General features: G+C 46.4%; 1 protein-coding gene across 1 annotated transcript in view; it reads left to right on the top strand.

Moving 5' to 3' along the window:
- The window catches only part of OSMR (oncostatin M receptor), a 69,952-nt gene that overhangs the window by 3,167 nt on the left and 40,297 nt on the right, over positions 1–26,488 (top strand). The window contains exon 2 of the mRNA XM_077281505.1: positions 17,657–17,748. Coding sequence (XP_077137620.1) covers positions 17,670–17,748 — 79 coding nt within the window. The 5' untranslated portion in view covers positions 17,657–17,669. The remainder of the gene's footprint in view (positions 1–17,656; positions 17,749–26,488) is intronic.

The raw sequence follows: 26,488 nt of genomic DNA, 5'->3' as shown, positions 1-26,488 counted from the left end.
CCCAGTGTATAACATCCACCCCTCGTCCCCCAGTGTATAACATCTACCCCTCGTCCCCCAGTGTATAACATCCACCCCTCGTCCCCCAGTGTATAACATCCACCTTTCGTCCCCCAGTGTATAACATCCACCCCTCGTCCCCAGTGTATAACATCCACCCCTCGTCCCCCAGTGTATAACATCCACCCCTCGTCCCCAGTGTATAACATCCACCCCTTGTCCCCAGTGTATAACATCCACCCCTCGTCCCCCAGTGTGTAACATCCTGCTCCCTCGTCGCTTAATGTATAACATCCACCCCTCATCCCCCAGTGTATAACATCCACAACTCGTCCCCCAGTGTATAACATCCACCCCTCGTCCCCCAGTGTATAACATCTACCCCTCGTCCCCCAGTGTATAACATCCACCCCTCGTCCCCCAGTGTATAACATCCACCCCTCGTCCCCCAGTGTATAACATCCACAACTCGTCCCCCAGTGTATAACATCCACCCCTCGTCCCCCAGTGTATAACATCTACCCCTTGTCCCCCAGTGTATAACATCCACCCCTCGTCCCCCAGTGTATAACATCCACCTTTCGTCCCCCAGTGTATAACATCCACCCCTCGTCCCCAGTGTATAACATCCACCCCTCGTCCCCCAGTGTATAACATCCACCCCTCGTCCCCAGTGTATAACATCCACCCCTTGTCCCCAGTGTATAACATCCACCCCTCGTCCCCCAGTGTGTAACATCCTGACCCCTCGTCCCTCAATGTATAACATCCTGTTCTCTCGTCCCCCAGTGTATAACATGTGTCCCACTGGTGTATAACCTCCGGCCCCTCGGTCCCAGTGTGTAACCTCCAATTCCCCCCGGGTGTATAACCTCCATCCTCCGGTGTATAAGCTTCTTTACCCTGTTGCCCAGTGTATAGCATTCGGACCCTCACCTCCATTATATAACCAACACCCCCCCCCCCGTCCCCTGGTGTATACCCTCCGTCACCTGGTGTATAACCTCCACAACCCTCCATAACCCCCCCCCCCCCCCCCCCCCCGTCACCTGGTGTATAACCTCCACAAATCCCCCCCCCCCCCCCCCCGTCACCTGGTGTATAACTTCCAGCCCCCTTCCATGCCGTCTGCAGTTACTACCATGTGACAGAGCGGCCGATGGTGCAGAGCTCACTGATACCAGAGCAGTCTAATAGGAGCCAACGGGGGTGGGGAACAAATCTGATCATGACATTTCTTCCTCCTGAATCTTCCCCCATCTCCTATGACTGATATTATTGAGATGTAGAAGGAGTAGCACCAACTCAGCCACAAAGTGGAGACCCCATAACATTACAGAGTGGGGGCCAAGTGCTGAGGAGCAAAGCTCAGAAAACTATAACCAGAGAGTCCAGACCTCGTCTGGTATAACATGAGCACAAACACTGCACCCCCCACCAGGAGCTTCATGGCCGAGCAGCTGCATGCAGCTGTACATCACCGAGCACAATGCTGAGCGTCGGATGTAGTGGTGTAAAGCCACCACCACTGGACTCTGGAGGAGACGTGTTCTGTGCAGTGACGAATCACAGTTCTCTATCTGCATCTGATAGAGAAGTAATTCCTGGAGGATGTTACCCCCTGACAGCATTGTGCCCCCTGTACAGTTGGTGAGGTGGATAATGCTATGGGCTGTTATCAGGGGTTGGCATCGGACCCTTGAAATCTTAATCTTCAGCACAAGACATTGTGGACAATTGTAACTTCAGCTTACAATTGTAACTTCAGCTCATCCAACACCAATAATGGAGACTGTGAGCCCGGCCTCCCCCCAACATCAGGGTCTGACCTCACAAATGCTCCTCTGATGAAAAAAAGTTCCTAGAGGAAAATAAATACTGTTATCCATGTGATAAATACTGTACATATATACATCATTTTCATTTTCTTCTTGTAACTTGATAATATTGGGATCCAAACTCCGCACCTATGGTGTGTACAACAGAGGCTGCCTCAGTGACCCACATCCTGCACTGTGCTGTAAGAGATGTTCTCAGTCAGTTCCCCTCAGACACTATTTTCTGAACCAGAGAAGGGCCAAAGAGGTGCAGGAGACGGAGAATGAACCAGAGAAGGGCGAAACAGGTGCAGGAGGAGGAGGATGAACCAGAGAAGGGCCAAACAGGTGCAGGAGGAGGAGGATGAACCAGAGAAGGCCAAACAGGTGCAGGAGGTGGACGGTGTTGTGAACTGTGTTTCTGGGCTCCCTCTGGTGGTCACTAACGGTACTGTGTTAGGCATGTCTTGTTGCAGGCCTGGGCTCCAGCTGGGTCATTAAGCAGCGGGTGTTCCCTATTTAGGTCTCCTCTGGACTCAGTCTCTTGCCTGGCATCGTTGTATCCAGTCCTATAAGGTTTCCTCCTGATTCCTTTCCGTCTGTCTCATGCAAGAAAAGCTAAGTCCGTTTTGAATACTTTGGATCATTTGCATTTTTCAGTGTTTTTGTCCAGCTTGCTTGATATGTGATTTTCTGGCTCGCTGGAAGCTCTAGGGTGCTGATATTCCCCCTCCGCACCGTCAGTCGGTGTGGGGGTTCTTGAAATATTCAGCGTGGATGTTTTTGCAGGGTTTTCTGCTGACCGCATAGTTCACTTTCTATTTTCTGCCTATCTAGACTAGTGGGCCTCACTTTGCTGAATCTAGTTCATCTCTACGTTTGTGTTTTCCTCTTGCCTCACCGTTATTATTTGTTGGGGGCTTTCTATATCTTTGGGGTTCAATTTCTCTGGAGGCAAGTGAGGTCTTATTTTCCCTCTAGGGGTAGTCAGTTCTCCGGCTGGCTCGAGATGTCTAGAATCAACGTAGGCACGTTCACCGGCTACTTCTAGTTGTTGTGTTAGGATCAGGTATGCGGTTAGCCCAGTTTCCACCTCCCTAGAGCAGTTCCTATGTTTTTTGTTTACCTTGCCGGAATACCAGAGATCCTCTACCACTGGTATCATAACAGAATGCCAGGCCAAAAGAAAATGTTTATTGCATCGCAGAAGCGGGATTAAAAAGAAGTTCTGAGTTTTTTGTTTGTTTTTTTTTGTGTTGCTGCAGTTCGCCTAGCTTCTTCCATCCCCTTTTTCTCTGAGTGGCTTGAGCTCTGCTGCAGATATGAATGTCCAGACTCTGACTTCTAGTGTGGATCAGCTTGCTGCTAGGGTGCAAAGCATTCAGGATTTTGTTATCCATAGCCCTATGTCTGAACCAAAAATACCTATTCCTGAGCCGTTTTTTGGAGATAGATCTAAGTTCCTGAATTTTAGGAATAATTGCAAATTGTTTCTGTCTCTGAAACCTCGTTCCTCTGGTGATTCCGCTCAGCAAGTTAAGATTGTTATCTCCTTCTTGCGCGGCGACCCTCAAGATTGGGCCTTCTCTCTGGCGCCAGGAGATCCTGCATTGGTGAATGTTGATGCGTTTTTTCTGGCACTTGGTTGCTTTATGAGGAGCCTAATCTTGAAAGTCAGGCTGAAAAGATGTTGCTGGCTATCTCTCAAGGTCAGGACGAAGCTGAGGTGTATTGTCAAAAATTTCGGAAATGGTCCGTGCTTACTCAATGGAATGAGTGTGCCCTGGCCGCAAATTTCAGAAATGGTCTTTCTGAAGCCATTAAGAATGTGATGGTGGGGTTTCCTATCCCTACAGGTCTGAATGATTCAATGGCTCTGGCCATTCAAATTGATCGACGTTTGCGGGAGCGCAAATCTGCTAATCCTTTGGCAGTGCTGTCTGAACGGTCACCTGATTCTATGCAATGTGACAGAATTCTGACCAGAGCCGAGCGGCAAAATCATAGACGTCAAAATGGGTTGTGTCTTTACTGTGGTGATTCTACACATGTTATCTCAGCATGCTCTAAGCGCTTAAAAAAAAATTGTTGTTAATCCTGTCGCCATTAGTACTTTTCAGCCTAAGTTTATTTTGTCTGTGACTTTAATTTGTTCATTATCTTCTTACTCAGCTATGGCTTTTGTAGATTCTGGTGCTGCTCTGAGTCTGATGGATTTGTCGTTTGCCAGGCGCTGTGGTTTTGTCCTGGAGCCTTTGGAAAATCCTATTCCTCTTAGAGGAATTGATGCTACGCCATTGGCAGAGAATAAACCTCAGTATTGGACGCAAGTGACCATGTGCATGACTCCTGTACATCAGGAGGTGATTCGTTTTCTGGTACTGCATAAAATGCATGATGTTGTTGTTTTGGGTCTGCCATGGTTACAGGCCCATAATCCAGGGGATTCATGGCGATTCTCCATTGGTGTCTATTGCTTCTTCTACTCCTTCTGAGATCCCTGAGTTTTTGTCAGACTATCAGGATGTATTTGATGAACCCAGGTCCAGTGCCCTTCCTCCTCATAGGGACTGTGATTGTGCTATAGATTTGATTCCTGGTAGTAAATTTCCTAAGGGACGACTCTTTAATTTATCTGTGCCAGAGCATGCCGCGATGCGGAGTTATATAAAGGAGTCTTTGGAGAAGGGACATATTCGCCCATCCTCTTCTCCTCTTGGTGCAGGATTCTTTTTTGTGGGCAAGAAAGACGGGTCTTTGAGACCTTGTATAGATTATCGTCTTCTGAATAAGATCACGGTGAAATTTCAGTATCCTTTGCCATTATTGTCTGATTTGTTTGCTCGGATTAAGGGTGCCAGTTGGTTCACCAAGATAGATCTTCGCGGTGCGTATAACCTTGTGCGCATAAAGCAGGGAGATGAATGGAAAACAGCATTTAATACGCCCGAGGGTCATTTTGAGTACTTGGTGATGCCTTTTGGACTCTCTAATGCTCCTTCTGTGTTTCAGTCCTTCTCATGCATGACATCTTCCGGAAATATCTGGATAAATTTATGATTATTTATCTGGATGATATTTTGTTTTTTTCTGATGATTGGGAGTCCCATGTGAACCAGGTCAGGATGGTGTTTCAGGTTCTGCGTGAGAATGCTTTATTTGTGAAGGGTTCAAAATGTATCTTTGGGGTACAGAAGGTTTCTTTTTTGGGTTTTATTTTTTCCCCTTCTACTGTGGAGATGGACCCAGTCAAGGTCCGTGCCATTCAGGACTGGACTCAGCCCACGTCTGTTAAGAGCCTGCAGAAGTTCTTGGGCTTTGCTAATTTTTACCGTCGTTTTATCGCTAATTTTTCTAGCGTGGTTAAACCTTTGACGGATATGACCAAGAAGGGTTCTGATGTTGCTAATTGGTCTACTGCGGCCGTGGAGGCCTTTCGGGAGCTGAAGCGTCGGTTTACTTCAGCGCCAGTCCTGTGCCAGCCGGATGTCTCTCTTCCCTTCCAGGTTGAAGTTGATGCTTCGGAGATTGGTGCAGGGGCCGTTTTGTCGCAAAGAAGTTCTGATGGCTCCGTGATGAAGCCATGCGCCTTCTTTTCAAGAAAATTTTCGCCTGCTGAGCGGAACTATGATGTTGGTAATCGGGAGGTGTTGGCTATGAAGTGGGCATTTGAGGAGTGGCGACATTGGCTCGAGGGAGCTAAACATCGTGTGGTGGTCTTGACTGATCATAAAAATCTTATTTATCTTGAGTCTGCCAAGCGCCTGAATTCTAGACAGGCTCGTTGGTCGTTGTTTTTCTCCCGTTTTGACTTTGTGGTCTCGTACCTGCCTGGTTCGAAGAACATGAAGGCTGATGCACTTTCTAGGAGTTTTGTGCCTGACTCTCCGGGAGTCTCGGAGCCGGTTGGTGTTCTCAGAGAGGGAGTAATTTTGTCTGCCATTTCCCCAGATTTGCGACGAGTGCTGCAGAAATTTCAGGCTGATAGGCCTGATCGTTGCCCACCAGAGAGACTGTTTGTCCCTGACAGATGGACCAGCAGAGTTATTTCTGAGGTTCATTCCTCGGTGTTGGCGGGGCATCCTGGGATTTTCGGTACCAGAGATTTGGTGGCTAGGTCCTTTTGGTGGCCTTCCTTGTTGCGGGATGTGCGTTCGTTTGTGCAGTCCTGTGGGATTTGTGCTCGGACTAAGCCTTGCTGTTCTCGTGCCAGCGGGTTGCTTTTGCCCTTACCTATCCCGAAGAGGCCTTGGACCCACATTTCCATGGATTTCATTTCGGATCTTCCGGTATCTCGGAAGATGTCTGTCATCTGGGTGATGTGCGATCGTTTTTCTAAAATGGTCCATTTGGTGCCCTTGCCTTAGTTGCCTTCCTCCTCTGATTTGGTGCCTTTGTTCTTTCAGAATGTGGTTCGTTTGCACGGCATCCCTGAAAATATTGTGTCTGACAGAGGATCCCAGTTTGTGTCCAGATTCTGGCGATCCTTTTGTGCTAGGATGGGTATTGATTTGTCTTTTTCGTCGGCTTTTCATCCTCAGACTAATGGCCAGACCGAGCGAACTAATCAGACGTTGGAGACTTATTTAAGATGTTTTGTTTCTGCTGATCAGGACGACTGGGTTACCTTTTTGCCACTGGCCGAGTTTGCCCTTAATAATCGGGCTAGTTCTGCCACTTTGGTTTCACCCTTTTTCTGCAACTCTGGTTTTCATCCTCGTTTCTCCTCGGGTCAGGTTGAACCTTCTGACTGTCCTGGGGTTGATTCTGTGGTGGATAGGTTGCAGCGGATTTGGAACCATGTGGTGGACAATTTGAAATTGTCACAGGAGAAGGCCCAGCGTTTTGCCAACCGCCGCCGCGGTGTGGGTCCCCGACTTCGTGTTGGGGATTTGGTTTGGTTGTCTTCTCGGCATGTTCCTTTGAAGGTCTCCTCTCCTAAGTTTAAGCCTCGCTTTATCGGTCCTTATAAGATTTTGGAAATCCTTAACCCGGTGTCTTTTCGCTTGGACCTTCCAGCGTCATTTGCTATTCATAATGTGTTCCATAGGTCCTTGTTGCGGCGGTACGTGGTGCCTATGGTTCCTGCTGTTGAGCCTCCTGCCCCGGTTTTGGTTGAGGGCGAGTTGGAGTACGTGGTGGAGAAGATTTTGGATTCTCGTATCTCTAGACGGAGACTTCAGTATTTAGTTAAGTGGAAAGGCTATGGTCAGGAGGATAATTCCTGGGTTGTCGCCTCTGATGTTCATGCGACTGATTTGGTTCGTGCCTTTCACGCTGCTCATCCTGATCGCCCTGGGGGTCTTGGTGAGGGTTCGGTGACCCCTCCTCAAGGGGGGGGGTACTGTTGTGAACTGTGTTTCTGGGCTCCCTCTGGTGGTCACTAACGGTACTGTGTTAGGCATGTCTTGTTGCAGGCCTGGGCTCCAGATGGGTCATTAAGCAGCGGGTGTTCCCTATTTAGGTCTCCTCTGGACTCAGTCTCTTGCCTGGCATCGTTGTATCCAGTCCTATAAGGTTTCCTCCTGATTCCTTTCCGTCTGTCTCATGCAAGAAAAGCTAAGTCCGTTTTGAATACTTTGGATCATTTGCATTTTTCAGTGTTTTTGTCCAGCTTGCTTGATATGTGATTTTCTGGCTCGCTGGAAGCTCTAGGGTGCTGATATTCCCCCTCCGCACTGACAGTCGGTGTGGGGGTTCTTGAAATATTCAGCGTGGATGTTTTTTCAGGGTTTTCTGCTGACCGCATAGTTCACTTTCTATTTTCTGCCTATCTAGACTAGTGGGCCTCACTTTGCTGAATCTAGTTCATCTCTACGTTTGTGTTTTCCTCTTGCCTCACCGTTATTATTTGTTGGGGGCTTTCTATATCTTTGGGGTTCAATTTCTCTGGAGGCAAGTGAGGTCTTATTTTCCCTCTAGGGGTAGTCAGTTCTCCGGCTGGCTCGAGACGTCTAGAATCAACGTAGGCACGTTCACCGGCTACTTCTAGTTGTTGTGTTAGGATCAGGTATGCGGTTAGCCCAGTTTCCACCTCCCTAGAGCAGTTCCTATGTTTTTTGTTTACCTTGCCGGAATACCAGAGATCCTCTACCACTGGTATCATAACAGGAGGGTGAACCAGAGAAGGGCCAAACAGGTGCAGGAGGCGGAGGATGAACCAGGGAAAGGACAAACAGGTGCAGGAGGAGGATGATGAACCAGGGAAGGGCCAAACAGGTCCAGGAGGTAGAGGATGAACCAGAGAAGGGCCAAACAGGTGCAGGAGGTGGAGGATGAACCAGAGAAGGGCCAAACAGATGCAGGAGGTGGAGGATGTACTAGAGAAGGGCCAAACAGGTGCAGGGTCAAAGACTCAGGAGGGGATGCTCCAGGAGGAGTGTGAGAGGCACCATTGTGAGAGAGGGCGTGACTCCGATTAGTATGCTGACTTAATGCCCGTGAGAGTGTGGGCTTCCCTGGAACTGTAGACAAGTGATTGCCTGAGACAGAGTGGGTGCAACACTCAGCAATGACTCGAGCTCATGCGTCAAGAAAAAAGGGAAGATTGCAAATTTGTTAAAGGGAACTGAGCTTTGACCAGGGGGCACAGATACACATTCTGCAAAGAGCCTTCCTTCCTCCCTTCCTTCTTACCCTTATTAATCCGTCCATCCTCTTTTCCTTCCTTCCCTCTTTTCTTCCATCCTTTCTTCACTCTTGTTTTTCCTTTCCTTCCCTCCCTCCTTCTTTCCCTTCCTCCCTCCCTACTTCCCTTCCTTCCTTGCTTCCTTCCTCCCTGTACTGCTTCCATGGCATCTTTCACTACTGCAAGGCTATGCTAGTCCGGACCGATTGGAGCAGTGCAATAAAAGGTTGATTCGACAAACGAAAAAGCATAAAAATTAACAAAAGACTATCATTATAAAAAAAAAAATCCAGAATTAATTAATACAAAATAACCCCTTCTTTACATAGCATGTAATAGTGTCAGCTAGGGACCCTCCCGACTGTCAACTAGGGGCCCCCCTACTGTCAATTAGGAACCCCTCTACTGTCACTAGGGAACCCCTACTGTCAGCTATTGACCCCCCTACTGTCATCTAGAAACCCACCCTACTGTCAGCTATGGACCCCCCTTACTGTCATCTAGGGACACCTATGACTTCATGGGAGAATGCCACGTGCTCTACAGACTACGATCCTGTAGTATTGGAGTATATAGAACACAAAATCAAAGAAGGGGGGATTAAAAAAATGTCGACACAAAACCAATTTTTTTTACGAATTTTAGGGTTTTTCTTTCACTTACAAGTGCTTTTCACAAAATTAGAATATCATCAAAAAGTTAATTTATTTCTGAACTTTTTTCTCTGTTTTTCAGCATAATTATTTGGTGAATTGTATAGGGCCTTAGAAAACTACAAAAAAAAATAAATAAATAAACTCTGGAAGGAAAAAATTAAAAAGTTTTGGTTCTTGAAAGAAGTGGAGGAAAAACAAAACGAAAGTTGTCTACTAAGGAAAGGAGTTAAATATGACCATCAAAGTGATACATCTGGAAAGTAGCATTGTCCTGTGTGAAAGAAAACAAAAATAATAAATAATAAATTAATTAAATAAATATTGTCCGCCAGGATGAAGGAAATAGCGACACATAATGTCACACGTCGCCGTGTTCCCAGCAGCGAGATTTCTTGCTGACGCTGCAGATCCTTCTGGATGGACATTGCATACTATGGGGGCTGCTCTGGGGCCCCTGAGAAGGAGGGACTGATATGTCACTTTTAAAATGGGCAGCAAGGACGTGCGAGTGTTAAATGAAAAGCCCCTTAAAATCCTGCCAAAAAGGCAAAGCCATGAAGAAAACAGCTGGCCTGAAAATAAACCGAAAATTACACGTTTCATTGACTGCACTTCTGTATTTAGACTTTTCCCTCCACGCACCGTGTAATTGACTACAGAGCGGTTTTATGACTCGCACATTATAGCGGTTTATGTCTCTTGCACAGGATGACTGCATTATCACATAGTGCTGCCACACATCACATCTCCCTGTTCCTAATGCCATCGATGTACCTGATTCATGCGCTAAATGCCCCCAACGTCCTGGATGGAAGAGACATCAGGGTCGGTGGTTGCTAAAGTGTGAAATGTCTCGAAAAAAATCGCTAAATACTACAAAGTATTATGTAGGCTTGTTTGTCAGTACTAACTCGGCACTGTATGGAGGTATGTGAGCACAAATGTTGTATATGGCGGTGTTATGTGGGTTGTTTGTGGCGGTATAATGTTGGCTCTATATGGCGGTGTGTGGCTGAAATTCGGTGAAAAAAATTACATATGTTTATCTTGCATAACATTTGGGCACTATATTGCGGCATTATGTGGGTTGTTCATAGCAGTATAAACTTGGCACTATATGTCAGTATGTGGGCTTAAATTATGAGAATAAGTGATACGTGCATTTTGCATATTATATGTTGATAATATGACGGTATTATATGAGCTGTGTGTGGCAGTATTATTTGGGGCTTATATGGCGGTGCATGGCCATAAATTATGAGAATAAATGATATGTGTATTTTTCATATTATTTGGTGACAATATGACCGTATTATATAAGCTGTGTGTGGCAGTATTATTTGGGGTTTATATGGCGGTGCGAAGCCATAAATTATGAAAATAAATGACATTTCTATTTCGCATATCATTTGGGGACTATATATAGCAGTATATATGGAGGAGACAGGTTACGGATGGCTTTGTAGGTCAGTATTAGTAATTTGAACTGGATACGCTGAGGGAATGGGAGCCAGTGAAGAGATTTGAGGAGGGGGGAATGTAGGAGTAGTGAGGAAAGACATGAATTAGTCAGGCAGCAGAGTTAAGGACGGACTGGAGAGGTGCAAGGGTGTTAGCAGGGATGTCACAGAAAAGGATGTTGCAGTAGTCAAGGCGGGAGATGATGAGGGCATGCACAAGCATTTTAGTAGATTGACGGTTGAGGAAAGGACGGATTCTGGAGAGATATTTGAGTTGGAGGCAGCAGGAGGTGGCGGGAGCTTGGATGTGCGGTTTGAAGGACAGGGCAGAGTCAAGGGTTACTCCGAGGCAGCGGACTTCCGGTACGTGGGAAAGTGGGACATCTTTAATTGTCATAGATAGATCAGGTAGGAGGTTAGGTGAGATTGAGGAAAGACGATGAGTTCAGTTTCGTCCACATTGAGTTTTAGGAATCGAGAGGAACCTATGATCTTTTGTCTGTGCTCCCGGTGTTTATAAATGTGGATGCTACATACACTATATGTGACACAAAAACATATGTATACACACACATGCATGAATGCACACATACACAGAGCACATACATACACATATACAGTATATCACCAAGAGTCCATACCTTCTAGACCAGGTGTCTCAAACTGCATTCCTTGAGGACCGCAAACCATACGCGTTTTTGCAAGATTTCCTTAGCATTGCATAATGTGCTGTAATCATTATGTGTGTAGGTGATTAAATTATGGGCTGTCAGTCACACAGGGCGGCTCTTCCACAGACGCTCCTTCTTTGTAACCACTTATTCTCTGACCCAGAGATGAGGATTCTGACACAGGACTCCATGTATTAATTAAAAATTACCTACAAATGATTAATAAAATAGGTTTTACAAACTGGAGGGTCAGTAAGAAGAACTTTTTCATGGGATCATCGACTCAAATTAAGTTACATTTGAATTATTAAGCACCATCCCGATGTTCCAAAATCCCTATAACAACACTTCCTGTCTTGTCATGTTATGGAGTCACTAGTGGAAATGTGGAACTGAATGCCTTGTAAGTTCTGCCGGATAACTGTCTACACATTTAGGAATTAATTACCCTAATTACATTTTATAGATATGATTATTTTTTTAGTTTGCTAGTAAATCCATCTTGAACATTTGAAGAATGAAGCCTTTCAGTAAGGTTTTTCTTCTGTGAGGAATTAAACAGGTTGTAAGAAGTAACAAGACGTAACGAAAGAACTAAGGTTTCATGGAATTCTGGATGTTGCCATCCATTGGGATTAGTATATGGTGTAGATAAGATGAGACATCACTTAGAGCAAAAAAATTACTTTGTGTAGACTTTATGTATTTATGCAGAAACTGTTGTGACCTGGCAGGTCTGGGCAGGATAGGACTTGGCATTCATGTTATCAAAAACTCACAGCTCCTTCCCGTAATCCCTCTCGAAACTGCGGCACAGTCTCCACTCCACAACCACTCGAGATGCCAAGCTTTATCACCTACAGTAAGTGCAATAATCCGGCACCGAACACTACGGAAACTTCCACACAAGTCAGATTTTACTGTTTTTAACCATAACCCTAATAACTAAGTAGTTTATGGAGTAAAGTTGTCAGCTACAGTCAGTACAATGGAGATAATTTGTAAGAACTGGATGGCTTGACCTGTCATTTCATGGTCTTCATCTTGGTCTAGGGAGTTGGATTTGGCGCCTGGCGTCCAGTAGTTGACGTCAAGATCTTGATATCCACCATATTAATTCCGTGGTTCAGTAGAAACAGGGTCCATTGATTGAATGATATAGTTCCTGATCACATGAAGTCAATCACCGCCACAGTTAGTAGGCCGCCCTAGGTGCTGGCTTGAAGGAGAGGCACCATTAGTCCACTCTTCCTGGGCAAGAAACTTCATAATTACCACAAGGAACCATTACTTTTATTATTCTGCGTCTATGTGGAAATATCTTAGCCTAAGAGTGCCTAAGAGCAAGGATCAAGGGTCTTATGGGATATCTGCATGTAAGAGGTGCAAACCCCGAGGACATCGCTGGGTTCTGGAGGACACAAGTAAAGAGATGGAGCCGCTCTGATTCTCAGCTGCTTGTGGTGTACAAAGGGTTACATTTTTTTTCATTCTGGCTGTGTCCGTGACAAGTATGCGGTTACAATCGAGCATTTCATGGCTTGACTTTTACATTTCGCAAACACAGAAAAAGCTCAATTCTTTTGTATATTCGTTATTCTCCATGAGATTCAAAAGATTTTTCTCCAGATCTCATTGTCTCTCTCAGATAGTTTATGTAAGGAATTATCTCCAGCATTTTACCTATGATCCCCACACATTCTTTACTATATTATTATCCCCAGAGGAAGCCGTTCTGTGTGTGATTCATTCGTTTTATGAAGATCCAGAAAGGAAATGCTACAAAGTAACGATTCTTTACATTTCATGTTGTTTTAAGCAAAGCAAATTAGAATTGTCACTTATAAGGTTCCTCGGCTCATTCGTAGCGTGATTACCGGGACCCCCCCACTGTTAGGGTACAGAGACAGTCATCACACACATTGGTCCCTATCCCCAATGTGGCCGCATATACATTATCTACCAGAGAGGGCCCTATATACAATGTCTACCAGAGAGTGCCCCCATATACAATGCCTACCAGAGAGTGCCCCCATATACAATGCCTACCAGAGAGTGCCCCCATCTACAATGTCTACCAGAGAGTGCCCCCATATACAATGCCTACCAGAGAGTGCCCCCATATACAATGTCTACCAGAGAGTGCCCCATATACAATGTCTACCAGAGAGTGCCCCATATACAATGTCTACCAGAGAGTGCCCCCATATACAATGCCTACCAGAGAGTGCCCCCATATACATTATCTACCAGAGAGGGCCCCATATACAATGTCTACCAGAGAGTGCCCCCATATACAATGCCTACCAGAGAGTGCCCCCATCTACAATGTCTACCAGAGAGTGCCCCATATACAGTGTCTACCAGAGAGTGCCCCCATATACAATGTCTACCAAAGTGCCCCCATCTACAATGTCTACCAGAGAGTGCCCCCATATACAGTGCCTACCAGAGAGTGCCCCCATATACAATGCCTACCAGAGAGTGCCCCCATATACAATGCCTACCAGAGAGTGCCCCCATATACAATGTCTACCAGAGAGTGCCCCATATACAATGTCTACCAGAGAGTGCCCCATATACAATGTCTACCAGAGAGTGCCCCGTATACAATGTCTACCAGAGAGTGCCCCATATACAATGCCTACCAGAGAGTGCCCCCATATACAATGTCTACCAGAGAGTGCCCCCATATACAATGCCTACCAGAGTGCCCCCATATACAATGTCTACCAGAGAGTGCCCTGTATACAATGTCTACCAGAGAGTGCCCCATATACAATGCCTACCAGAGAGTGCCCCCATATACAATGTCTACCAGAGAGTGCCCCATATACAATGTCTACCAGAGAGTGCCCCATATACAATGCCTACCAGAGAGTGCCCCCATATACAATGTCTACCAAAGTGCCCCCATCTACAATGTCTACCAGAGAGTGCCCCCATCTACAATGTCTACCAGAGAGTGCCCCCATATACAATGCCTACCAGAGAGTGCCCCCATATACAATGTCTACCAGAGAGTGCCCCCATATACAATGCCTACCAGAGTGCCCCCATATACAGTGCCTACCAGAGAGTGCCCCCATATACAATGCCTACCAGAGAGTGCCCCCATATACAATGTCTACCAGAGAGTGCCCCATATACAATGTCTACCAGAGTGCCCCCATATACAGTGCCTACCAGAGAGTGCCCCCATATACAATGTCTACCAGAGAGTGCCCCATATACAATGTCTACCAGAGAGTGCTCCCATATACAATGTCTACCAGAGAGCCCCCATATACAATGCCTACCAGAGAGTGCCCCCATATACAATGTCTACCAGAGAGTGCCCCCATATACAATGCCTACCAGAGAGTGCTCCCATATACAATGTCTACCAGAGAGCCCCCATATACAATGCCTACCAGAGTGCCCCCATATACAATGTCTACCAGAGAGTGCCCCCATATACAATGTCTACCAGAGAGTGCCCCCATATACAATGCCTACCAGAGAGTGCTCCCATATACAATGTCTACCAGAGAGCCCCCATATACAATGCCTACCAGAGTGCCCCCATATACAGTGCCTACCAGAGTGCCCCCATATACAGTGCCTACCAGAGAGTGCCCCCATATACAATGCGTACTAGAGTGCCCCATATACAATGTCTACCAGAGAGTGCCCCATATACAATGTCTATCAGAGAGTGCCCCATATACAATGCCTACCAGAGAGTGCCCACATATACAATGTCTACCAGAGAGTGCCCCCATATACAATGCCTACCGGAGTGCGCCCATATGCAGTGCCCATCAGAGAGTGCCCCCATATACAATGCCTACCAGAGTGCCCCCATATACAATGTCTACCAGAGAGTGCCCCGTATACAATGTCTACCAGAGAGTGCCCCATATACAATGCCTACCAGAGAGTGCCCCCATATACAATGTCTACCAGAGAGTGCCCCATATACAATGTCTACCAGAGAGTGCCCCATATACAATGCCTACCAGAGTGCCCCCATATACAATGCCTACCAGAGTGCCCCGTATACAATGCCTACCAGAGAGTGCCCCATATACAATGTCTACCAGAGAGTGCCCCCATATACAGTGCCTACCAGAGAGTGCCCCCATATACAATGTCTACCAGAGAGTGCCCCCATATACAGTGCTTACCGGAGTGCGCCCATATGCAGTGACCATCAGAGAGTGCCCCCATATACAGTGCCTACCAGAGTTCTCCCATTCACAATACCCACTTTGTCCCCCAATTAGCAGCGCCTACTAGAGAATGTCCCCATTTACAGTGCCTACCAAAGACAGTTAAGTATAGATTTCTTTTATTTTATGCAGCACTCTGGGGCCTTTCATAAGGAGCACTCCAGTAGTAGACGATCCCATAAACATCAATAAAGCCCTCGTCTCTCTGCTCATGCCTTGGGCATCTTACAGCTGTCTTCGCTAGCTCTCATGTATCAGCACACCTTCATTCCTGTGCTGCTGCTGCTGCTGCTACTGACTGCCTCCTCTCCCCTGTGCCAACAATGACACTGCTGCCTCCTGTGACAGCTGCCTCTCCTGCTGCAGATTCTTCATAGAGCTCTGTTCTCCTCTTCTACACTGAGAAAGTCTATGCAATCCAACTTCAGCAGACTCAGAGCGCTCTCCTCCCTCTCTGACCTATATAATCTTCTTCACTTCGTGCTGGTATCTCAATGGAGACTAGAGAGTGCAGATAACTTGATCCCCAATCCATAAGCAATATTTTGCCCTTATTTATGTCAGAATCAGCAGCATAGCCAGCCATGTTCAGGAGTTACACAGACTGTATAGCACCACTACCAGCTGTATATAGATGTTTCACTGAATCTTCAGCAGCACAGCTGGCAATATACAATTGTTACACTGAATCTACAGCAGCACAGTCAGCTATGTACAATTGTTACACTGAATCTACAGCATCACAGTCAGCTATGTACAATTGTTACACTGAATCTACAGCAGCACAGCTGGCTATGTACAATTGTTACACTGAATCTACAGCAGCACAGCCGGCTATGTACAATTGTTACACTGAATCTACAGCAGCACAGCCGGCTATGTACAATTGTTACACTGAATCTACAGCATCACAGTCAGCTATGTACAATTGTTACACTGAATCTACAGCATCACAGTCAGCTATGTACAATTGTTACACTGAATCTACAGCAGCACAGCCGGCTATGTACAATTGTTACACTGAATCTACAGCAGCACAGCCGGCTATGTACAATTGTTACACTGAATCTACAGCAGCACAGCCGGCTATGTACAATTGTTACACTGAATCTACAGCAGCACAGCCGGCTATGTACAATTGCTACAGCATCACAGCCAGCTATTTACAGATATTATACTGAATCTACAGCATTACAGTCAGCTATGTATAGATATTACACTGAATCTACAGCATCACAGTGAGCTATGTACAATTGTTACACTGAATCTGCAGCAGCACAATGAGCTATGTACAATTGTTACACCGAACCTACAGCAGCACAGCCGGCTATGTTCAGTTGTTACACTGAATCCACAGCAGCACTACCAGCTATGTACAGATGTTATACTGAATCTAGAGCAGAATAGCTAGCTATGTATAAATGTTACACTGAAACTACAGCAACACAGCCTGCTATGTACAAATTTTTCCACAGAATCTACAGCAGCATAGTCAGCTGTTTACAGATGTTGCACTGAATCCACAGCAGCACAGCTGGCTATGTATAGATATTACACAGAATTTACAGCAGCACAGCCTGCTGTTACAAATTTTATGCAGAATCTACAGAAGCACAGCCAGCTATATACAGATGTTGCACTGAACCTACAGCAGCACAGGTGTCAATGTAAAGATGTTAAATTGAAGCTACAGCAGCTCAGCTAGCTATGTTCAAATGGAACACAAAATATACAGCAGCAAAGCCAGTTATGTGCAGATGTTACATTGAATGTAAAGCAGCGCAACCAGCTTTGTATATAGATGTTACACAGACTACAGCAGCACAGCCAGCTATGTACAGATATTATACTGAATCTATAGCAGAACAGTCAGCTATATACAGACGTTATACAGAATCTACAGCAGCACAGCCATCTATGTACACATGTTACACAGACTCTACAGCAGCACAGCTAGTTATGCACAGGAGATGCATACATCTTTATTGATAAACCTGATGCATTTCAAGATCAGAAAATGGGAAGAATCCTACGTAAAGTTGAACAATTGAGATGCCATTGACTTCAGTGTAGGAGATACATAGAATATGTAGACTGGACTGAATGGGGCTCCATTTGTGTATTTACCCTTGTCTAGGAGCTCACTTAGCTGAGTATAGCAAATAAACTCTGAACAAATACAGCAAATGATGATTTCCTCTATATTCCAGATAACTTTCATTAATGGACCATTGTGCTAGACAGCATGGAATCATTGCCGCTCTGTTCCTGACTCTCAAACTTGGACTGTGGCATTGTAAAGGTATGTCCTGAACTGTAGGTTTCAATGTCAAGATTATGAATGTAACCTAAAAAAATAGAGAGGTTCTCCATTAGTTTTCCAGTAGACAAATCCATTCCATCTGATGGTGAAGATATATTTTCAGCAAACTGGAACTGGAGACCATATTAAAGCACACACATCCTATATTGTCTGCATAGAAGCGGCTATATTGGAGCACACTCTTCCCTCCTATATTGTCTGTATAGAGGAGGCCATATTGGAGCACACACTTTCCTCCTGTATTGTCTGTATAGAGGAGGCCATATTGGAGCACACACTTCCCTCCTATATTGTCTGTATAGAGGAGGCCATATTGGAGCACACACTTCCCTCCTGTATTGTCTGTATAGAGGAGGCCATATTGGAGCACACACTTCCCTCCTGTATTGTCTGTATAGAGGAGGCCATATTGGAGCACACACTTCCCTTCTGTACTGTCTGTATAGAGGAGGCCATATTGGAGCACACACTTCCCTCCTGTATTGTCTGTATAGAGGAGGCCATATTGGAGCACACACTTCCCTCCTGTATTGTCTGTATAGAGGAGGCCATATTGGAGCACACACTTCCCTTCTGTACTGTCTGTATAGAGGAGGCCATATTGGAGCACACACTTCCCTCCTGTACTGTCTGTATAGAGGAGGCCATATTGGAGCACACTCTTCCCTCCTGTATTGTCTGTATAGAGGAGGCCATATTGGAGCACACACTTCCTGTATTGTCTGTATAGAGGAGGCCATATTGGAGCACACACTTCCCTCCTGTACTGTCTGTATAGAGGAGGCCATATTGGAGCACACTCTTCCCTCCTGTATTGTCTGTATAGAGGAGGCCATATTGGAGCACACACTTCCTGTATTGTCTGTATAGAGGAGGCCATATTGGAGCACACACTTCCTGTATTGTCTGTATAGAGGAGGCCATATTGGAGCACACACTTCCCTCCTGTATTGTCTGTATAGAGGCGGCCATATTGGAGCACACACTTCCTGTATTCTCCGTATAGAGGAGGCCATATTGGAGCACACACTTCCTGTATTCTCCGTATAGAGGAGGCCATATTGGAGCACACACTTCCCTCCTGTATTGTCTGTATAGAGGAGGCCATATTGGAGCACACACTTCCCTCCTGTATTGTCTGTATAGAGGAGGCCATATTGGAGCACACACTTCCTGTATTGTCTGTATAGAGGAGGCCATATTGGAGCACACACTTCCCTCCTGTATTGTCTGTATAGAGGAGGCCATATTGGAGCACACACTTCCCTCCTGTATTGTCTGTATAGAGGAGGCCATATTGGAGCACACACTTCCTGTACTGTCTGTATAGAGGAGGCCATATTGGAGCACACACTTCCCTCCTGTATTGTCTGTATAGAGGAGGCCATATTGGAGCACACACTTCCCTCCTGTATTGTCTGTATAGAGGAGGCCATATTGGAGCACACACTTCCCTCCTGTATTGTCTGTATAGAGGAGGCCATATTGGAGCACACACTTCCTGTACTGTCTGTATAGAGGAGGCCATATTGGAGCACACACTTCTCTCCTGTATTGTCTGTATAGAGGAGGCCATATTGGAGCACACACTTCCCTCCTGTATAGTCTGTATAGAGGAGGCCATATTGGAGCACACACTTCCCTCCTGTATTGTCTGTATAGAGGAGGCCATATTGGAGCACACACTTCCCTCCTGTATAGTCTGTATAGAGGAGGCCATATTGGAGCACACACTTCCTTCCTGTATTGTCTGTATAGAGGCGGCCATATTGGAGCACACACTTCCCTCCTGTATTGTCTGTATAGAGGAGGCCATATTGGAGCACACACTTCCCTCCTGTATTGTCTGTATAGAGGAGGCCATATTGGAGCACACACTTCCTTCCTGTATTGTCTGTATAGAGGCGGCCATATAGGAGCACACACTTCCCTCCTGTATAGTCTGTATAGAGGAGGCCATATTGGAGCACACACTTCCCTCCTGTATTGTCTGTATAGAGGAGGCCATATTGGAGCACACACTTCCTTCCTGTATTGTCTGTATAGAGGAGGCCATATTGGAACACACACTTCCCTCCTGTATTGTCTGTATAGAGGAGACCATATTGGAGCACACACTTCCCTCCTGTGTTGTCTGTATAGAGGAGGCCATATTGGAGCACACACTTCCCTCCTGTATAGTCTGTATAGAGGAGGCCATATTGGAGCACACACTTCCCTCCTGTATTGTCTGTATAGAGGAGGCCATATTGGAGCACACACTTCCCTCCTGTATTGTCTGTATAGAGGAGACCATATTGGAGCACACACTTCCCTCCTGTGTTGTCTGTATAGAGGTGGCCATATTGGAGCACACACTTCCCTCCTGTATTGTCTGTATAGAGGCGGCCATATTGGAGCACACACTTCCCTCCTGTATTGTCTGTATAGAGGAGGCCATATTGGAGCACACACTTCCTGTATTGTCTGTATAGAGGCGGCCATATTGGAGCACACACTTCCCTCCTGTATTGTCTGTATAGAGGAGGCCATATTGGAGCACACACTTCCCTCCTGTATTGTCTGTATAGAGGAGGCCATATTGGAGCACACACTTCCCTCCTGTATTGTCTGTATAGAGGAGGCTATATTGGAGCACACACTTCCCTCCTGTATTGTCTGTATAGAGGAGGCCATATTGGAGCACACCCTTCCCTCCTGTATTGTCTGTATAGAGGAGGCCATATTGGAGCACACCCTTCCCTCCTGTATTGTCTGTATAGAGGAGGCCATATTGGAGCACACACTTCCCTCCTGTATTGTCTGTATAGAGGAGGCCATATTGAAGCACACACTTCCCTCCTGTATTGTCTGTATAGAGGCGGCCATATTGGAGCACACACTTCCCTCCTGTATTGTCTATATAGAGGAGGCCATATTGGAGCACACACTTCCTGTATTGTCTGTATAGAGGAGGCCATATTGGAGCACACACTTCCCTCCTGTATTGTCTGTATAGAGGAGGCTATATTGGAGCACACACTTCCCTCCTGTATTGTCTGTATAGAGGAGGCCATATTGGAGCACACCCTTCCCTCCTGTATTGTCTGTATAGAGGAGGCCATATTGGAGCACACCCTTCCCTCCTGTATTGTCTGTATAGAGGAGGCCATATTGGAGCACACACTTCCCTCCTGTATTGTCTGTATAGAGGAGGCCATATTGAAGCACACACTTCCCTCCTGTATTGTCTGTATAGAGGCGGCCATATTGGAGCACACACTTCCCTCCTGTATTGTCTGTATAGAGGAGGCCATATTGGAGCACACACTTCCTGTATTGTCTGTATAGAGGAGGCCATATTGGAGCACACACTTCCCTCCTGTATTGTCTGTATAGAGGCGGCCATATTGGAGCACACACTTCCCTCCTGTATTGTCTATATAGAGGAGGCCATATTGGAGCACACACTTCCTGTATTGTCTGTATAGAGGAGGCCATATTGGAGCACACACTTCCCTCCTGTATTGTCTGTATAGAGCAGGCCATATTGGAGTACACACTTCCCTCCTGTATTGTCTGTATAGAGGAGGCCATATTGGAGCACACACTTCCTGTATTGTCTGTATAGAGGAGGCCATATTGGAGCACACACTTCCCTCCTGTATTGTCTGTATAGAGGTGGCCATATTGGAGCACACACTTCCCTCCTGTATTGTCTGTATAGAGGAGGCCATATTGGAGCACACCCTTCCCTCCTGTATTGTCTGTATAGAGGAGGCCATATTGGAGCACACCCTTCCCTCCTGTATTGTCTGTATAGAAGAGGCCATATTGGAGCACACACTTCCTTCCTGTATTGTCTGTATAGAGGAGGCCATATTGGAGCACACACTTCCCTCCTGTATTGTCTGTATAGAGGCGGCCATATTGGAGCACACACTTCCCTCCTGTATTGTCTGTATAGAGGCGGCCATATTGGAGCACACACTTCCCTCCTGTATTGTCTGTATAGAGGAGGCCATATTGGAGCACACACTTCCCTCCTGTATTGTCTGTATAGAGGCGGCCATATTGGAGCACACACTTCCTGTATTGTCAGTATAGAGGAGGCCATATTGGAGCACACACTTCCCTCCTGTATTGTCTGTATAGAGGAGGCCATATTGGAGCACACACTTCCCTCCTGTATTGTCTGTATAGAGGAGGCCATATTGGAGCACACCCTTCTCTCCGGTATTGTCTGTATAGAGGCAGCCATATTGGAGCACACACTTCCTTCCATGACACACAACTATACACGTCATCCTCTGACCTTACCCCCGCTGTACTAAAGGATGCCAGTAACTGTCCGTCTGCAGTCTCCAACATCATGCCCTCTCTGTATCTGAAACTCACCCTTTCCAAAACAGAACTTCTTCTGCTCCCGCCATCTACTAACCTCCCTAAATCTGACATTTCCCTCTCGTGGGTGGCGTCATAATAACACCTAAGTTGCAGTCTGAGTGTTATGTATGACACTAATCTTTCCTTCACCTCCTATATACAATCTCTTGCCCGCTCTTGTCTCCTGCACCTGAAGAACATTTCTAGAATCCGTCCCTTCCTCACCATGGAAACAACAAAGTCCCTCACTGTCCCCCTGATCCACTCCTGCCTGGACTACTGTGATTCTCTAGTACAGTAGAGATTAATTACTATAAATTGGCCTCCCCCTCACTCGAATTTCCCCTCTCCAGACCATTCTTAATGCAGCAGCCAGGGTCGTCTATCTGGCTAATTAGTACTCGGACGCCTCCGCTCTGTGACGGTCATCACACTGGCTGCCCATACATCCAATTTATGCTGCGTGTTCTCACCCACAAAGCTCTCCACAGTGCAGCCCCCCAACATCACCTCCCTCATTTCTGCTTATTACCTACCCGTCCTCTCCACAGTGCGGCCCCCCTACATCACCTCCCTCATTTCTGCTTATCACCTACCCGTCCTCTCCACAGTGCGGCCCCCCTACATCTCCTCCCTCATTTCTGCTTATCACCTACCCGTCCTCTCCACAGTGCGGCCCCCCTACATCACCTCCCTCATTTCTGCTTATTACCTACCCGTCCTCTCCACAGTGCGGCCCCCTACATCTCCTCCTCATTTCTGCTTATTACCTACCCATCCTCTCCACAGTGCGGCCCTCTACATCTCCTCCCTCATTTCTGCTTATTACCTACCCGTCCTCTCCACAGTGCAGCCCCCCATACATCACCTCCCTCATTTCTGCTTATTACCTACCCGTCCTCTCCACAGTGTGGCCCCCCTACATCTCCTCCCTCATTTCTGCTTATTACCTACCCGTCCTCTCCACAGTGCGGCCCCCCATACATCACCTCCCTCATTTCTGCTTATTACCTACCCGTCCTCTCCACAGTGCAGCCCCCCATACATCACCTCCCTCATTTCTGCTTATTACCTACCCGTCCTCTCCACAGTGTGGCCCCCCTACATCTCCTCCCTCATTTCTGCTTATTACCTACCCGTCCTCTCCACAGTGCAGCCCCCCATACATCACCTCCCTCATTTCTGCTTATTACCTACCCATCCTCTCCACAGTGCGGCCCCCCTACATCTCCTCCCTCATTCTGCTTATTACCTACCCATCTTTTCCACAGTGCGGCCCCCCTACATCTCCTCCTCATTTCTGTTTATGGGATTACCCGCTCGTTACGCTCTGCAAGCGACTTTTAACTAACATCCGCACTATTCCGTACCTCACACTTCCAGCTCCAAGACTTCTCCTGAGTTGCACCAATCCTCTGGAATGTCCTACCTCAAGAAATTAGGACTATCCATAACTTGCAGTTTTAGACGCTCCCTAAAAAACACATCTGTTTAGGACGGCCTATCACGTTCCTTAAAGGGAACCTGTCACCTGAATTTGGCGGGACCAGTTTTGGGTCATATGGGCGGGGTTTTTGGGTGTTTGATTCACCCTTTCCTTACCCGCTGGCTGCATGCTGGCCGCAATATTGGATTGAAGTTCATTCTCTGTCCTCCGGAGTACATGCCTGCACAAGGCAATCTTGCCTTACACAGGGGTGTACTATGGAGGACAGAGAATGAACTTCAATCCAATATTGCGGCCAGCATGCAGCCAGCGGGTAAGGAAAGGGTGAATCAAACACCTGAAAACCCCGCCCATATGACCCAAAACTGGTCCCGCCAAATTCAGGTGACAGGTTCCCTTTAATCGATGTTTTTTAGTTTTTATATGTAGCCCATTCACTATTTCTCTGAACATAATTCTCCATCAGCTCATGCAGCCTTTATCTATCCCCCATTCCCTCAAGATGGCTGGACCATCATTGTATATAAACCCTTGTACTTTGTGTCTCCCCCACGTCATTGTAGATTGTAAGCTCTCACGAGCAGAGGAGTCATTATTTTGCTTTAATTATTGAATTATCTTTACCCTTGTTACTTATGACTGTTGTATATGAACCTGTAAAGTGCTGCGGAATATGTTGGCGCTATATAAAGATTATTATTACTATGTATATATCTCATATATATATATACTATAGCAGCACAGCCAGCTTTGTACACAAGTTAGGCTGGTTTCACATTTGTGGATAGAGGGCTGTGTACGTCCCCCGTGAAGCTCCGCCCACTGAAGCACCTCCTCCGGTCAGCTCCGCCTACGTCGGCATGAGGCATGCGTGTTTTGACGGTGCGGTGGCCTGCCCAGAACGCAACGAGTTGCAATTTGGTGCGGTCGCCACACCGTCAAAACGACGCATGCGGAGGCTTCCGCATACATCCGCATGGCCTGCGTACCCAATGTTAAAGATAGGGTACACAGGACGCATGCAGCCGTAGGCGGAGCTGAATGAAAAGGTGCGGCAGTGGGTGGGGCTTCACGGAGGAAGTTCGCAGCCCTGCTGAACGCTAGTGTGAAACTTGCCTTACACAGACTATGTAACAACAGTGACTACTATCTATAGGAGACACTCAGACTTTACAGAAGTACAGATTTGTAAAGTTACATAGACTGAACACCAGCACAGCCAGCTATGTACAAGAGTTACATAGACTGAACCCCAGCACAGCCAGCTATGTACAGGAGTTACATAGACTGAACACCAGCACAACCAGCTATGTACAAGAGTTACATAGACTGAACACCAACACAGCCAGCTATGTACAAGAGTTACATAGACTGAACACCAGCACAGCCATCTATGTACAGAGTTACATAGACTGAACACCAGCACAGCCATGTGTGTACAGGAGTTACATAGACTGAACACCAACACAGCCAGCTATGTACAAGAGTTACATAGACTGAACACCAACACAGCCAGCTATGTACAGGAGTTACATAGACTGAACACCAGCACAGCCATCTATGTACAAGAGTTACATAGACTGAACACCAGCACAGCCAGCTACGTACAGAGTTACATGGAGTGAACACCAGCACAGCCAGCTATGAACAGGAGTTACATAGACTGAACACCAGCACAGCCATCTATGTACAGGAGTTACATAGACTGAACACCAGCACAGCCAGCTATGTACAAGAGTTACATAGACTGAACACCAACACAGCCAGCTACATACAAGAGTTACATAGACTGAACACCAGCACAGCCAGCTATGTACAGAGTTACATAGACTGAACACCAGCACAGCCAGCTATGTACAAGAGTTACATAGACTGAACACCAGCACAGCCATCTATGTACAGGAGTTACATAGACTGAACACCAACACAGCCATCTATGTACAGAGTTACATAGACTGAACACCAGCACAGCCATGTGTGTACAGGAGTTACATAGACTGAACACCAACACAGCCAGCTATGTACAAGAGTTACATAGACTGAACACCAACACAGCCATCTATGTACAGGAGTTACATAGACTGAACACCAGCACAGCCATCTATGTACAAGAGTTACATAGACTGAACACCAGCACAGCCAGCTACGTACAGAGTTACATGGAGTGAACACCAGCACAGCCAGCTATGAACAGGAGTTACATAGACTGAACACCAACACAGCCAGCTATGTACAGAGTTACATAGACTGAACACCAGCACAGCCAGCTATGTACAAGAGTTACATAGACTGAACACCAGCACAGCCATCTATGTACAGGAGTTACATAGACTGAACACCAACACAGCCAGCTATGTACAGAGTTACATAGACTGAACACCAGCACAGCCAGCTATGTACAAGAGTTACATAGACTGAACACCAGCACAGCCATCTATGTACAGGAGTTACATAGACTGAACCCCAACACAGCCAGCTATGTACAGAGTTACATAGACTGAGCACCAACACAGCCAGCTATGTACAGAGTTACATAGACTGAACACCAACACAGCCAGCTATGTACAAGTGTTACATAGACTGAACACCAACACAGCCAGCTATGTACAAGAGTTACATAGACTGAACACCAACACAGCCATCTGTGTACAGGAGTTACATAGACTGAACACCAACACAGCCAGCTATGTACAAGAGTTACATAGACTGAACACCAACACAGCCAGCTATGTAAAGGAGTTTCATAGACTGAACACCAGCACAGCCATCTATGTACAGGAGTTACATAGACCGAACACCAGCACAGCCATCTATGTACAGGAGTTACATAGACCGAACACTAGCACAGCTAGCTATGTACAAGAGTTACATAGACCGAACACCAGCACAGTCAGCTATGTACAAGAG

Source organism: Ranitomeya variabilis, chromosome 1, assembly GCF_051348905.1.
Source record: "Ranitomeya variabilis isolate aRanVar5 chromosome 1, aRanVar5.hap1, whole genome shotgun sequence".
NCBI lineage: Eukaryota > Metazoa > Chordata > Amphibia > Anura > Dendrobatidae > Ranitomeya > Ranitomeya variabilis.
This window is presented reverse-complemented; position numbering and strand designations above follow the sequence as displayed.